This window comes from Gobius niger, assembly GCF_951799975.1.
Source record: "Gobius niger genome assembly, chromosome: 8".
NCBI classification, from domain to species: domain Eukaryota; kingdom Metazoa; phylum Chordata; class Actinopteri; order Gobiiformes; family Gobiidae; genus Gobius; species Gobius niger.
Window position 1 is genome coordinate 34,632,759 of NC_136859.1, and position 15,501 is coordinate 34,648,259.

Consider the following 15,501-nt stretch of genomic DNA (forward strand, 5'->3'; position numbering starts at 1 on the left):
AATCTGCGTTATCACAATTACTTGCATCTTCTTAAAACAATTTATAAAGATGCAATTTAGGCTTTAAAAATCACTAAAAAGCATCACGTTTGATTCAAACTAGCACTAAATCTAACCGCCTTTGAAATTAAAAGCATTCCTCGAAGTTTTTAAAGCCAAACCTACCAAAATGTTGAAAATAAAAGGTTCAAAATGCACCATTTTTGGTGAGTTTCCTGTTAGCTGCACCAATATTTGCACCAACTTTCACCTTAAAAAACCCATTTTAAACTAATTCTTTTATTAGATGGACTATATGGAGTTTAAAAATGTTAAAGTTAAAGGGACTATACAGAGTTAGTTTAAATGTTAAAACTAAGTATTTTCCTCCCCCTACATGTTCCAGCCATGTTCTCATGTGTAGAATGAGCTCAGACCTGCCTCTAAAATCCTGCACTGTCACTCAAAAAGTTGTTACTTCGTGTCCGAAGTGTCGTCATGAAAGAGCTTAATATAGAAGCTGCAGTTACACGCAAGACCTGAGGTGGCAGTAGTGAGTATAAAAATGACCAACTTGCATCTAGTCCCTTTAAGTCAGGAGTGTCAAACTCATTTGGGTTGAGGGCCGAAATCCAGCTTCCTCGGTGGGTCGCGGGCGACATATAATGTAAATAGTGAATTACTATTGAGAATATAATGTGTTGTTTATATCTTATTATTATTATTATGTCAGTGCCCTCTGCTGGACAGGGGGGGAATTATTTCCCTATTTTAAATTCAAGTTGCCCCCTAGTGGCTGGAATGAGCACAATGTTGTTTTCCTTAAAGAATCATAACTCTGCACAGGAACGGGCTAGAGACTTTTTTGACATACTCAGGAATCTGTGTTTTACAAGTCAGGGGCCGGATTAAATCATCTTTAAGTGAATAGTTATAAATCTTTAGTAAACATTAGTTGCTTTTGTAGTGTTTGTGGCTTTAAAATATCATAAAATGTGATCATCTGAGTAGTATTGTTTTTGAGCATTCACAAAGTTTTAGTTCTGCGGTAAATGAGTCAAAAAAATGACCCATTTCAGTATCAGACTCCAACACAATAACAAAGGAGCTAAGAGAGGGCTTCCCTTCAGCGCTCCTCCCCGTCACCCGTGTTTGGGGAGTCATACGAAGGGCGTCATGACGGTGGAGGAGTGGCGCAGTCCCTGGATGGCGGCGTACGGCCCCTGCTGGAAGTAGTGGTGGTAGCGGGGCATGTGGAAGGACGGGAAGGTGGGTCCGCCCGAGGCCAGGGCGGTGGGCGTCAGCGGGGGCATGGCCAGGCGGCCGTAGGCGGGCAGCGAGCCCTGGATGGGGTGCGGCAGGGACGGGCCGGCCGACAGGGACTGCGGGTGCTGGAAGCCGGAGAAGCCCGAGGTGGTGGTGACCCAGGAGCTCAGCGACAGGTTGTCCGAGGCGGTGAAGGCGGAGCCTGGGCGGGACAGGGAGACAAGTGAGTAAGCAAAGGGTTACGAAGACAGGCGACGATTCCAGATCATGTCCAGAACTTGTTTGAATTGAAAACCACCATTTATGCAGCAATCTCTCATTTACACTGAAGATTTGGAGCCTTAAAACAAAACATGTTGCATCTTATGTGCCATTTAAAATGTCCTGTTTTAAGCCTTAAGGGTTGTGATCGCTTTTGTGTTGCTCATCCAATTTGTGAAAGTGTAAAACAAGCAGAACTCAAAAGTGGCTACTCTGAGAAACTTTTCATAACTCGGGAGCCTCTTCAGTATACATTTCCTATAGCCGCCATCAATCATTGCAAATGACAAATAACCCAGATGTTTGGGACTGTCGTCAACCCGTAGACTACATTTGTGTGACGTCAAAGCCTTGTTAGAGATCAATACTGAATGTACAGTTTTTTGTTATTATTTTTACTTCTTACTTTAACGTGTCAAAGTGGCCTCTGAGAGTGGACAAAAGTCATACTTTTACAAAAGAAAATAGAACGTTCAATGATGCAAATATCGCACACCACACAACACAAGGACCAGTTTGAGGGTCTGTTTGAGGGTCAAGATGTGGTTTTAGGGTTAGGTTTGGTTTAGGGTTAGGATTAAGGCTAGGGTCTGAGTAATACATTATGCCTATGAGTGTCCTCACTAAGATAGAATTACAAACATGCGTGCGTGTGTGCATGTGTGTGTGCACGGCTGACCTCTGGAGTGCGTGCCGTGGCCGTCCTCCGGGAGCCCGTCCTCGTCGCCGCTGTAGGTCCGGATGGGCGAGCGCGCGTACGAGTGCTTGTGGATCAGGTTCTCCACACTTTCCCTGCAGCAAGAGTCAGACACACAGGCCACACGTGAATCTCTACACATCTACAACACTGTCACTGTGCACAGCAGGGGGCAGCAGAGAGAGGGAAGGGGAGAGTTCAGCCCGGTGGAGGAAGCATGGCAACCTGATAATGACCTCCTTGGTTTTGTTGTGGTTCCACTTTGAATATATAATATACACAATTTAATCATTCTTTAAACAGTAATTTCCCATAATGAAAAACAGCATGGTTATGTGTATTGACTGACTTTATGCATGAACGTATTTATTCATTTCCCTACTTTAAAGACTATTACATGTTAGTATTGTTATTATTACTCCCACTTTCATAACTTTACCTCATATCTCACTCACTATATAGAACCTTTTAGTATTTTGTCACTGCTAACATTGTACGTATAATGTACTAGACGTTTTGTTGCCTGGTGGGCCCTGAGAACCCTATGGAGAATCCAGCCGATCTCTGACAAATAAATCCATATTTTGACATTTGAAAAGTACAAATGGAAGAGGAATTTTAACCAACCAACCGGCAGCACCAACTCTGATCTCAACAAAACTATCTGTAAGTAGGGCTGGGTACCGTTAAACAATACCAGTCTGGTATCAGAAAAAGGTTTAGGTAGCTACTACCAGCATTAAAAAAATCAAAGTATCGAAAGCAGGTAGTGAAAAAACACTTCTCTCTTTAGATTCAAGTTTTGAAGCCTGTTTGGTCCAGGGACAGCATTAAAGGTGTGACTTGGTTGTTTCGGCTCAAATAATGAATTATAATTATATAATAATTTTTTTCCCCATTTTTTTTTATTCTGTCCCTATTTTGTCACATTTTTTCTTGTTTTTTGCCCAATGTTTAAGCGCCATTTTCCCAATTTCTTTATTTCGGTCTTTTTTTCATTTTTATCATTAATATTATTTACAATTTTCTCATATTTTTTCCTTATTCTTATTTTTTTTTACATACATTTTTCCTATTTGTAAACAACTTTTTATTATTTATTTTTTTTTTTTACAAATTTTCCTTATTTTTGCCACAATTTCTCCCAATTTTCCCCAAATTATCCCCCATTTTCCACACATTTCCTGACACCGGAGATGAACCCGATACTGTAAAATTGCAGATATAAGACAGGTATCGAAAACCAAGTATCGTTAAAGTACTGGTATCGAAAAAATGTAACGGCACCCAGCCCTATGTTTAAAGAGACGAGATGCAAGTTGGTCATTTTTATACTCACTACTGCCACCTCAGGTCTTACGCATAACTGCAGGTTCCATATTAGGCTCGTGCATGACGGCGCTTCGGACCCGAAATAACAGCTTTTTGAGTGACAGTGTCTGGGCTCCTTCTACACATTAGGACCCTGCTGGAACATGTATATTTCTCTATTTCTGAGTTGAGTATCGAAAGCATTGCGATACATGATTTCCGATACGATACACGTATCACAATATTGCGATATATTGCCACAATGATATTTTGTCCCTCAGTCCTATTATTCGAAAAATCAGCAGAAAAGCAGTCAACTCAATACACACTGTTATTCTGGCACTTTGAGTATTTAGTACATGAGTATATGTAGTTATGGATCCGCCCGTGGCTGCTCTGTATAATTTCTCCTTTGTGTCGCTCGTCTTCATGTCCTTGCATCCCACAAAGTGCATTAGCTCATTCGAGTCTTGTCGGACAGCTCGTCGCAAACGCACTGACACAAATTGTTGTCTCTTCTGGAGCGAGTGTGTGCCGCGCGCCCACATTACCCCTCCCAATTCACCCCTCCCCCCCTCCCTCCCGCCTCACCCTCCCCCCCTCCCCAACCCGACCAAGCTTCAATTAGGTTAGCAAAGTGCAATATCTGTCAGCGGAGCGGTACAAATGTGTGTGTTTTTATCAGCCATCGCCTTTAAGCTCCCGCACGGGCAGAAAGAGGGAGATACGGAGAAAGGGAGGAAGGGTTTGGGGGACGGGGGGGGGGGGGGGTCACGCTGCTTTCAATCAGTCAAAGCGGCCAATTGAATTAGAGTTTGTTTTAGTGCGGTGGTAGACTCCAGACTAACGAGATTTCTGCAGCTCCCCGGAGATCGATTGATCAGGGATAATTCACAGGCCCCCCGAACAGAAAAGAAAAGAAAAAAAGGAAAGAAAAAGGGAGAGGCCCGGCAGACGGGAGGAGCAGTGGTGGAGATGGAGAGTGGGAGGGGCGGGGCTTAATCGGCGGGAGCGCGGATGGTTTGGTGGCGGAGGTGGCTGTCAGCTGATTGGAGGAGGAGATTGGGGGCGGGGATCGAGAATTGACGGGAAGCCGCTCGTTTGTGTATCCACAACCATACACAAACAATCACACACAAACAACCATACACAAACAACCATACACAAACAGCCATACACAAACAACCATAAACAAACAACCGTACACAAACAACCATATACAAACAACCATACACAAACAACCATACACAAACAGCCATACACAAACAGCCATACACAAACAACCATACACAAACAGCCATACACAAACAGCCATAAACAAACAACCATACACAAACAACCACACACAAACAACCATACACAAACAACCACACACAAACAACCACACACAAACAACCATACACAAACAACCATACACAAACAACCACACACAAACAACCATACACAAACAACCATACACAAACAACCATAAACAAACAACCATACACAAACAACCACACACAAACAACCACACACAAACAGCCATACACAAACAACCATACACAAACAACCATACACAAACAGCCATACACAAACAGCCATACACAAACAACCATACACAAACAGCCATACACAAACAACCATACACAAACGGCCATACACAAACGGCCATACACAAACGGCCATACACAAACAACCATACACAAACAGCCATACACAAACAACCATACACAAACAACCACACACAAACAGCCAAACAAACACAAACAACCATACACAAACAACCATACACAAACAGCCAAACACAAACAGCCATACACAAACAACCATATACAAACAACCATACACAAACAACCATACACAAACAGCCATACACAAACAACCATACACAAACAGCCATACACAAACAACCATACACAAACAGCCATACACAAACAGCCATACACAAACAACCATACACAAACAACCATACACAAACAACCATACACAAACAACCATACACAAACAGCCATACACAAACAGCCATACACAAACAACCATACACAAACAACCATAAACAAACAACCATACACAAACAACCATACACAAACAACCATAAACAAACAACCATACACAAACAACCATACACAAACAACCATACACAAACAACCATACACAAACAACCATAAACAAACAGCCATACACAAACAGCCATACACAAACAACCATACACACACAACCATACACAAACAACCATATACAAACAACCATACACAAACAACCATACACAAACAACCATACACAAACAGCCATACACAAACAACCATACACAAACAGCCGTACACAAACAACCGTACACAAACAGCCATACACAAACAACCATACACAAACAGCCATACACAAACAACCATACACAAACAGCCATACACAAACAACCATACACATACAACCATACACAAACAGCCATACACAAACAACCATACACAAACAGCCGTACACAAACAACCATACACAAACAGCCATACACAAACAACCATACACAAACAACCATACACAAACAACCATACACAAACAACCATACACAAACAGCCATACACAAACAACGATACACAAACAACCATACACAAACAGCCATACACAAACAGCCATACACAAACAGCCATACACAAACAGCCATACACAAACAGCCATACACAAACAGCCATACACAAACAACCATACACAAACAGCCATACACAAACAACCACACACAAACAACCATACACAAACAGCCATACACAAACAACCACACACAAACAACCATACACAAACAGCCATACACAAACAGCCATACACAAACAACCATACACAAACAGCCATACACAAACAGCCATACACAAACAACCATACACAAACAGCCATACACAAACAACCACACACAAACAACCATACACAAACAGCCATACACAAACAACCATACACAAACAACCATAAACAAACAACCATACACAAACAGCCATACACAAACAACCACACACAAACAACCATACACAAACAGCCATACACAAACAGCCATACACAAACAACCATACACAAACAGCCATACACAAACAGCCATACACAAACAACCATACACAAACAGCCATACACAAACAACCACACACAAACAACCATACACAAACAGCCATACACAAACAACCACACACAAACAGCCATACACAAACAACCATACACAAACAACCATACACAAACAACCACACACAAACAACCATACACAAACAGCCATACACAAACAACCATACACAAACAACCATAAACAAACAACCATACACAAACAACCATACACAAACAAGAATAAACAAACAACCATACACAAACAACGATACACAAACAACCATACACAAACAGCCATACACAAACAGCCATACACAAACAACCATACACAAACAACCATACACAAACAACCATACACAAACAGCCAAACACAAACAGCCATACACAAACAACCATACACAAACAGCCAAACACAAACAGCCATACACAAACAGCCATACACAAACAGCCATAAACAAACAACCGTACACAAACAACCGTACACAAACAACCATAAACAAACAACCACACACAAACAGCCATACACTTGCCAGGCTCGTCCTTATTGTTTATTCTATCCATTCACACCAGCTGAATATAAACAAAACCCCGTCCTTTACGCTACGTTTCAGTCAAAACCAGACCAGGATCGAACGTTTTCTCCCAATTGTAGCGCTCCAGTTGTCTAATAAAGCTTTTTTTTTGTTTTATTTATCTTGCTACATGTCACGCAGGGCGCAGTCCAGTGTTCATTTTGTCAACATGTTTTAATCTAGTTTTAGTCGAGATTTAGTCAAATAATTCTCTTCAATTTTAGTTTAGCTTTAGTTGACTGAAATTAAGACTAATCTTGCCAACTTTGCGTTTGTTATATTTATGATAATCATATTTAATCTGGGTCCTCTGCTTCATGGAGCTGCTCCCACATGAACAAAGCTCAGAGCTGATCCTTTGGCAGTGACTGTCAGTGGATGATTTTAGTCTCTTCTTTTCATTTTTGTTTAGTCATATTTTAGTCGGCGAAAATATCTGGGCATTTTAGTTTTAGTCTCATCATCAACTTTTAATTTAGTTTTAGTCCAAATTTTATTCGGTCAAAATATTACTTTGACTAAAATAATATCATCTTTAAAGAGACTAGATGCAAGTTGGCCATTTTGCACTCACTACTGCCCCCTCAGGTCATACGTGTAACTGCAGTCTCTATATTAGGCTCGTGCATGACGGCACTTCGGACCCGAATTAGGACATTGCTGGAACATGTAGGCGGAGGAAAATACATCATTTTAACGTTTTTAAACTCCGAATAGTCCCTTTAAATAATACTTCTCCAGTGATTCTGTGAGGTTTGTGACTTAATAACAATACAAAAGAATCTTAACAAGGCCACATATTAGTGCCTCAGCTCATATGACACTATGCACAAGGCTGTATGGTTCATTGTACTTATTGGCAGGGCCGTAACTATGAAGGGGGGCTCACCGGGCAATTGTTGAGGGGCCCCAATATGACCGGGGCTTTAAAAAACTAAATCATGAGGGCATAAAGGAGCAGCTGAAAATATCATTCATGATCTAAAATGCACCATAATGAAGGAAATCACATCGAGGTAGTAGTAGAAGTAGTAGTAGTAGTAGTAGAAGTAGTGTGCAGGAGCCCCCAGTACCTTTCCATGTCGGTGAGCCGCGATGAGTCTCTGAAGCCTTTGGCAAACGGGTTACTGTCGATCTTCAGCTTGGTGATCTGTGAGCACATGAACAGGTTTTCATTGATATGTTAGTCCATTATTAGCAGGTTCTGCACGTCAGCATTTACGCCTCAGACATATTAGCTGAAAATGTGGATGTGCAATGTTTTTTTCCTTCTCGTCATAAAGGAAAATTCTGTTGTTGATGCTTTAAAAGCAGGTTGTACAAAGCGTTCAGAAAGAGTTTGCTATGATTTTAAAGGAACAGGCCACCGTTTTTCCAAAATGAGATCTGTTCTTACCTGAGCTTAGACAAGTTGATGCGTACCTGTCTGGTCTTTGTGCGTGCCCTCAGTCACGCATGTTGCTAGCATTTAGCCTCTCCCAGTGTATTCCTATAGCTCCAAACGGGGATGAAGTTGGAAGCTGCCACGCTCTTCCATGGACACGCACACAGACCAGGCAGGTACACATCAACTCGTCTATGCTCAGGTAAGAACATATCAAAGTATGGAAGAACTGTGGCCTGTTCCTTTAAAGTGACTTACTGTTATGTTCTTTTGGGCATTTTCCATTTTCTGTTATAGCTGATTGAGTTGCCAGAATTTGAGCAGACATTGGCGAAAAATAAAACCGTCAGCTTTCTGAAGAGCATGTTGATAGAGACTGGATTTACTATGTTCCACTTTAAACCCTTCCAGAAGCAAAGGAAAAGCATTTCCTATTCTTGCCGTGTGCAGTTGTTGATTGAAAGTATCAGAAACTATTGCAATTAAGAGTTAATTTGCAAAAACAGATATAAAGACTCTTCTACAAAAAGAGAAACTTCATTATGGAACATTCATTGTTTTTGCAAATGAAAAGCTCTTCATTGAGATTTGGGAGAACCAGAACTAATCCCATCTTTCTGTTACAAAAAAACTGTAAGACTGATCGATAATGCACCTCATGATAGTGATTTATCCCTCAAATCCTTACAAATCATTTCCTCCCAGCGGGAAAGTCATTATAATCTCAGAGGGACACTCAGAACTTCATTTGTCAGAACTACTTTCTCAGAACATTGTTTATCAAGCAAAGGAGTTCAAATATATATATATATATATATATATATATATATATATATATATATATATATATATATATATATATATATATATATATATATAATAGTTGGTGCGATGAGCTAAAAGAAGTGTCCTCTCTTCATCAGTTCAGGACAGAGAAGGAGCTGTAATAAGGACATTGTTTGATATGAATGAGTATTGAATGATTTGTGAAATGAGCAAATGAACAACTGACATTTCCAGCTGATGGATGTTGTGTCGCCTTTGCCAAATCACGCCTCGGTCTGGGCACCGCTAACATTAAACCATGCCATTCTGGCATCGGAAAAAAGGTGTCCGTACTACTGGTATCGGAAAGATGAAAGTATCGAAAGCAGGAACCCAAAGAAATGTGAAATCTTTATATTCAAGCTTTGTCTGCTGTCGGTCATTAAAAAGTGGGAAATTAATGGAGGGGAACAAAATGTAAAAGAAGAAAGGGGGAAGTGCAAAAAAAAAGGAAAAATTGACTGTGCATAGCTTCGATCCAGCACGCCAAAATAAAAGCACACAGCTCGTCTCATTGATTAGCTCAGAAGGTACTTGCAACATTACAAGAACATAAGATTTTAAGTGTTTTGTCCGTTAAAGGGACTATAAGGAGTTTAAAAATGTTAAAATTAAGTATTTTCCTCCCCCTACATGTTCCAGCCATGTCCTAATGTGTAGAATGAGCTCAGACCTGTTCACCACAACTGCCTCTAAAATCCTGTACGGTCACTCAAAAAGGTGTCACTTCGGCCCGAATTGCCGTCATGCACGAGCTTAATATAGAAGGTGCAGTTACACATATGGCCTGAGGTGGCAGTAGTGAGTATAAAATGGCGAACTTGCTTCCAGCCCCTTTAATAGTTAGAAAGAAAGAAAGTAGAACTAATGAACAGCTGAACTGATGACTAAGATGGTGCTTTTATTTTGGTGTGCTGGATCGAAACAGGAAGTCACTTCATGGGCAGCGTTGTTTTGATTTGAAGTTATGCACAGAGCAATGGGCGCGAAACGCGCTTCTGTCAGGTCCTCATGGCGGGAGCTGACATTGCTGTAATACCACCCCCTGGTGGCCAGGGGCGACTCCAAGAGACACTTGGGAGCATTGATTCTAATGGGACTTCAAACGTCCCAATAACGGCTTAAAAGCCTGGCTCCAAAGAGTTTTCCTTGTTCTAAAAATCGCTATAACCCATGTGACCACGCTGGGGGAGGTGAAATATTTTTAACCACGCTGTTTTTTGTTCATCAGCCAGAAATTTGGAAGCATTTTCAGTACATTGCTCTAGCTCTGGAACTCTGTGGAGGCTCTGCCCAGGAACAGGCTGCATAGGAGGAAACAGAGCGGCCATTAAGGTTCACACAGGACTCAGGAACCTTTTTCAATGAATGGGGCTGAATGGGACTCACTCATCTTTATTATATTATATCTATGGCACAGAGTCAATTGGGGAAAACGTGGTTAAAAATGGGGAAAAGTGGAAAAATTGAAAAAGAAAGGGAACAAAAAGGAGGGTGTGGGAAACTGGGAAAAGAAACATGGAAAAAATGGGAACGTGAAAAAAAAACTGCGAAAAAACATGGGAAAAAATGGTTGAAAAGTGGAAAAATTGGCAAGTAATGTGGAGAAAAAAATCTGTTAAAAAGTGGAAAAAATCAAAAGTGTGGAAAGTTTGTTCGGCCCTTTTATAGTGAAAGGAAGGTTGTTTTGGTTGTTTCACACAAATGCAAACGAATTGAAATGGATGGAAAAGAAATAAATGAACATTATTAATCTGGTTTATGGTTCTATATGACAAATGATTTAAGATAGGTACCGAAAAAAGTATCGTTCAGGTATCGGTGTCTAAAACAATGTAACGGTGCCCCGCCCTAGTCCCTCCTATGACCTCTCAGACTCCAAGCTAAAGAGACGGGGCAGACGGATTGGCTGCAGTGTGACCCTGCTCACCAGCTGGTTCTGGTAGGCCGTGACCGCCGTGAACACCGTCTCCACGAACACAAAGGTGCGGAACTCCTCGGACTTGAGGTTGAGCAGCGACGCCGTGTGCTCCTTCTTCTTGATGATGTGCACGCGCGGCTGGTACTTGTGCATGGAGTTCAGGATGATCTGCGGAGACACGGCCCGAGGTCATTTTACTGTGAAATGGGTCACATGGCAGACGGCGGCAAAATGCAAAGGAACATGCAGAACACGCCGTCTGAGCGCACTGGGCCGTCCACGCCTGACACTGTCTTACCCTCCGCTGTCTCCAGCTCAGCTTCACCCAAATCCAAAAGCTGCTGGACTGGAGGGCTATTGATTTTTTTTTTTTAAAGCCAGACTGCGGGACATTTCAGGTTCTACACATTGTACACCACAAGAAGAAGTTAACAGCAACACTACAGTACGCTCCAAAATATAAATCAACATCTAGATTAGTTTAAACCCCTCATATTGAGCAGAATCGTTTAACCCCTTAACTCCCACCTGAACCGAGCACCTTTTTCTCCAGTTTGGCTTTACCCCAGTCCAAAAGCTCCTGGAAAAAAGGTGTGAAAAAAGCAACAAAACTGAGACGAAAACAATGATGGAAATGTGACAAAAAAAGTGAGAAAACATTGACAAAAAAGTGATTAAAAATTGATGAAAAAGCGACAAAAATGTCACAAAAATGTCACAAGAAATGGATGACAAAATGACAAAAAATTTACAAAAATGTGCCAAAAAAATGACAAAAATGTGACAAAAAAATATCAAAAATGTGCTAAAAATTTGACAAAAAAGTGACAAAAAAATGTCGAAAAAATGACAATAATGTGATAAAAAAAATGGACGAAAAAATGACAAAAATGTAACAAAAAGATTACAAAAATGTGACAAAAAAATTACAAAATGTGACAAAAATGTGACAAAAAATTGACCAAAATGTGACAAAATGTGACAAAAAAATAACAAAAATGTGCTAAAAATTTGACAAAAAAATTACGAAAAAATGACAAAAATGTGATAAAAAAAATGTACGAAAAAATGACAAAAATGTGACAAAAAATGACAATAAAATGACAAAAAAGTTACAAAAATGAGTTGAATACCTAACAAAAAAATGATGGAAAAAAAATCTGATGACGTGAGGAAAAAGAGGTGGGAGTTAAGAGGTTAAAAGTGAGTTGTTTTGACTGATGAAGATTTAGTTGGGCCTTTGACTGTTTCACTATTTTATTAGTTTATGACCCGACTCAATGCATTTTCTCTTTTATCTCAGCTTGTTTTATCACTTGTCCCATTCAGTGTTGGGGTTTACAAAAATAAATGACTTTTTTCAGTAACTAAGGAATATAACATATTACTGAGACGATTCAAGTAACGTGCATCAAATCAAGTTGGACACTGGAGTATTAGATCTGCTCCACAAACACAAGAGAATGGAGGAAAGCGAAGGAATAAGAAAACTCCTACTGCACCTTTGCTCCGTGGCATTTCTACTATTTTCAGTTCACATTTTTGAAAACATTTAATTTCATGTATTAATTTATTTGAATGGGACAGTGCATATTAATGAACAGACAACTCGTGCTGTAAATATGCCAGATTTAGCTCCAGGCTAATTTCCATCCGCAGCCCCATGAGTGGTTTTCACCCATTATATTATATAGTATGTATGATATTATATAAACCATATTGGGATTGATCATGCTTTACGGGCCGGAGTGAAGTGCTAGGTGGGCCGCATTTGGTCCCCGGGCCCTTAGTTTTTGCTAAACCTTTGGCTAAAACCCTATAAACACTGGAAAACATTAAGCCTAATTGTGTTTTGTAAAATAAAAACCTATTTATTTATGCCATGCTGTATTTAAATGGTATTTGTATCTTGCATAATTTGAACTATCTTAAATTCTGATAACCTAATCCTGTCTTGTTTTTTAGCGTTATTAATAAATATTTAGCAGTATTTATCTGTCTTTTCCTTTTATCCCATTTTTTTCCTTTTTATCCCCTTTATCCTTACCCCCTCTTCCCCCTTTTTTCCTTTTCTCCCGTCTTTTCCTTTGTGCCTCCTCTTTACCTTTTATCCCTTTTTTCCCTTTATATCCCCTCTTTTTCTTTATTTCCCCTCTTCCTTTTCCCCTTTTCCTCCTCCCTCTTTTCCTTCCCCCCTCATCTTTTCCTTTTCCCCCTGTTTTCCTTTTTCCCCCTCTTTTCTTTCCCCCCCTTTTCTTTTTTCCCCCTTGTCCTTTTTTCCCATCATCTTTTCCTTTTTTCCCCTCTTTTCCTTTTTTCCCCTCTTTTCCTCCCCCCTCTTTTCCTTTTCCCCCTGTTTTCCTTTTTTCCCTCTTTTCTTCCCCCCCCTTTTTTCCCCTTTTCTTTTTCCCCCCTTGTCCTTTTTTCCCATCATCTTTTCCTTTCCCCCCTCTTTTTTCCCCCTCTTTTCCTTTTCCCCCTCATCTTTTCCTTTTTCCCCGTTTTCCTTTTTTCCCTGTTTTCTTTTTTCCCATCATCTTTTCTTTTTTCCCCCTCTTTTCTTTTTCCCCCTTGTCCCTTTTTCCCATCATCTTTTTCTTTTCCCCCCTCTTTTCCTTTTTTCCCTCATTTCTTTTTCCCCCCCTCTTTTATTTCCCTTCTATTCATCAACACTGTTTCGAAAGCAGAGCGTGCGAGCCTGATGTTCTGAAGGCTTCACATTATCACTGTCATTGTTGTGATTTCTTTGCAGGTCTCGCTCTTACGTGTCCGTGCTGGTCCAGCTCGTTGTTGGTGAGCTTGACCTTCTCGAACGACACCATCTGCTTGAGGAGCTGCTCCCCCGTGAACGGAGAGTCCGGGTGCACGTACAGCCTGGAGCACAGCAAACAAACCAACAAAATAAATAAATAAATCACCGACAATGAACAAAGACAGGCCTGTAGTACAAGAAGAATTAATTTGAATATTTGAAGAATTATTTTGAATATTTGATTATTTTAACTGGCCTTGGTTATGATGTGTTTTGAAAATGAGCAGCATTTCCTTGAACTAAGCGGAGCCTAGTGGCTAAGAGAAGAGCTAGCATCATTAAGGAAGCATCTCATTGTACTTCAAATTCCACTACAAATCACATTTTACTCCAGATAATAGGCGCAAATTTTTTTTTCTAATGTTAAATAACTCGTTCTTTCACTTGCCAGGTCAACATAGCTCAAATTGGTCAAAGATTCTTCACTGGAATAATTCAAGATCATATGTTCACAGTCCTTATATTAGATAAGATAAGATAAGATAAACCTTTATTAATCTCACAAAGGAGAAATTCACTAGGATGTGGAAGAAGAAGAAGAAGAAGAAGAAGAAGAAGAAGAAGAAGAAGAAGAAGAAGAAGAAGAAGAAGAAGAAAAAATAAAGAAAAAGAAAAAGAAGAAGAAGAGGAAGAAAAAGAAAAAAAGATAAAGAAGAAGAAGAAGAAGAAGAAAAAAAAATAAAGAAAAAGAAAAAGAAGAAGAAGAGGAAGAAAAAGAAAAAAAAGATAAAGAAAAAGAAGAAGAAGAAGAAGAAGAAGAAGAAGAAGAAGAAGAAGAAGAAGAAGAAGAAGAAGAAGAAGAAGAAGAAGAAGAAGAAGAAGAGCAGGCCCTTAGGGGAGAGTGGGGTAAGTTGAACCACCCTTATATTTCGATAATAAAATATTTGTATTTTTATGTGAGATTATAGATTTGATCTTTACATGAGTTGAACTGGACTGACATAAAAAAAAAGAAGTAAAATAAAGCCCATTTTTAAGAAAAAGCTTTTTTTGCTGTGCAGAGTGAATTTTTGGCCTGATCACAAAAACAATTCGGTCAGAAGAAATAACGGGGTAAATTGAGAAACAATGAATAACAAATTGCAGAACATTTAAATTCTATACGTTTTGCTTTGTTTATTGGTGGCTCTGGATCTAGTAGAGACGAGCAAATTAAAATGAGATATTACATTAAAGGTACACTGCGTAACATTTTGGACTATGATGACCAGCTCAATGCAGAGAGTGCTCTTACTGCAGTGTGTCATAAAAGAATGGATTTGGATGAGGACCGAACCTGTTTAAGTCTCACATTCTGCTGATTTTAGTCACATCTCCATGGAGACGGGCTGGAGACACGCCCACTCCCGGTAAAGTTTACAGTCACATCATAGGTGAGGTGAGCTTCATAAATGTTTGTTTTTACATGTATGAGGTATTTTT

General features: G+C 40.0%; 1 protein-coding gene across 3 annotated transcripts in view; it reads right to left on the minus strand.

Moving 5' to 3' along the window:
- Positions 1-1,044: 1,044 nt before the first annotated feature.
- tbx20 (T-box transcription factor 20) overlaps positions 1,045-15,501 on the minus strand; it is a 486,889-nt gene continuing 472,432 nt past the window's right edge. For 2 of the 3 annotated variants that reach the window (XM_079562256.1, XM_079562254.1), the window contains 5 exons: positions 14,033-14,141; positions 11,277-11,435; positions 8,211-8,287; positions 2,186-2,301; positions 1,045-1,447 (listed from right to left, as the gene is read on the minus strand). In XM_079562256.1, coding sequence (XP_079418382.1) covers positions 1,140-1,447; positions 2,186-2,301; positions 8,211-8,287; positions 11,277-11,435; positions 14,033-14,141 — 769 coding nt within the window. In that variant the 3' untranslated portion in view covers positions 1,045-1,139. The remainder of the gene's footprint in view (positions 1,448-2,185; positions 2,302-8,210; positions 8,288-11,276; positions 11,436-14,032; positions 14,142-15,501) is intronic. The other variant, XM_079562255.1, reaches the window with a different exon arrangement.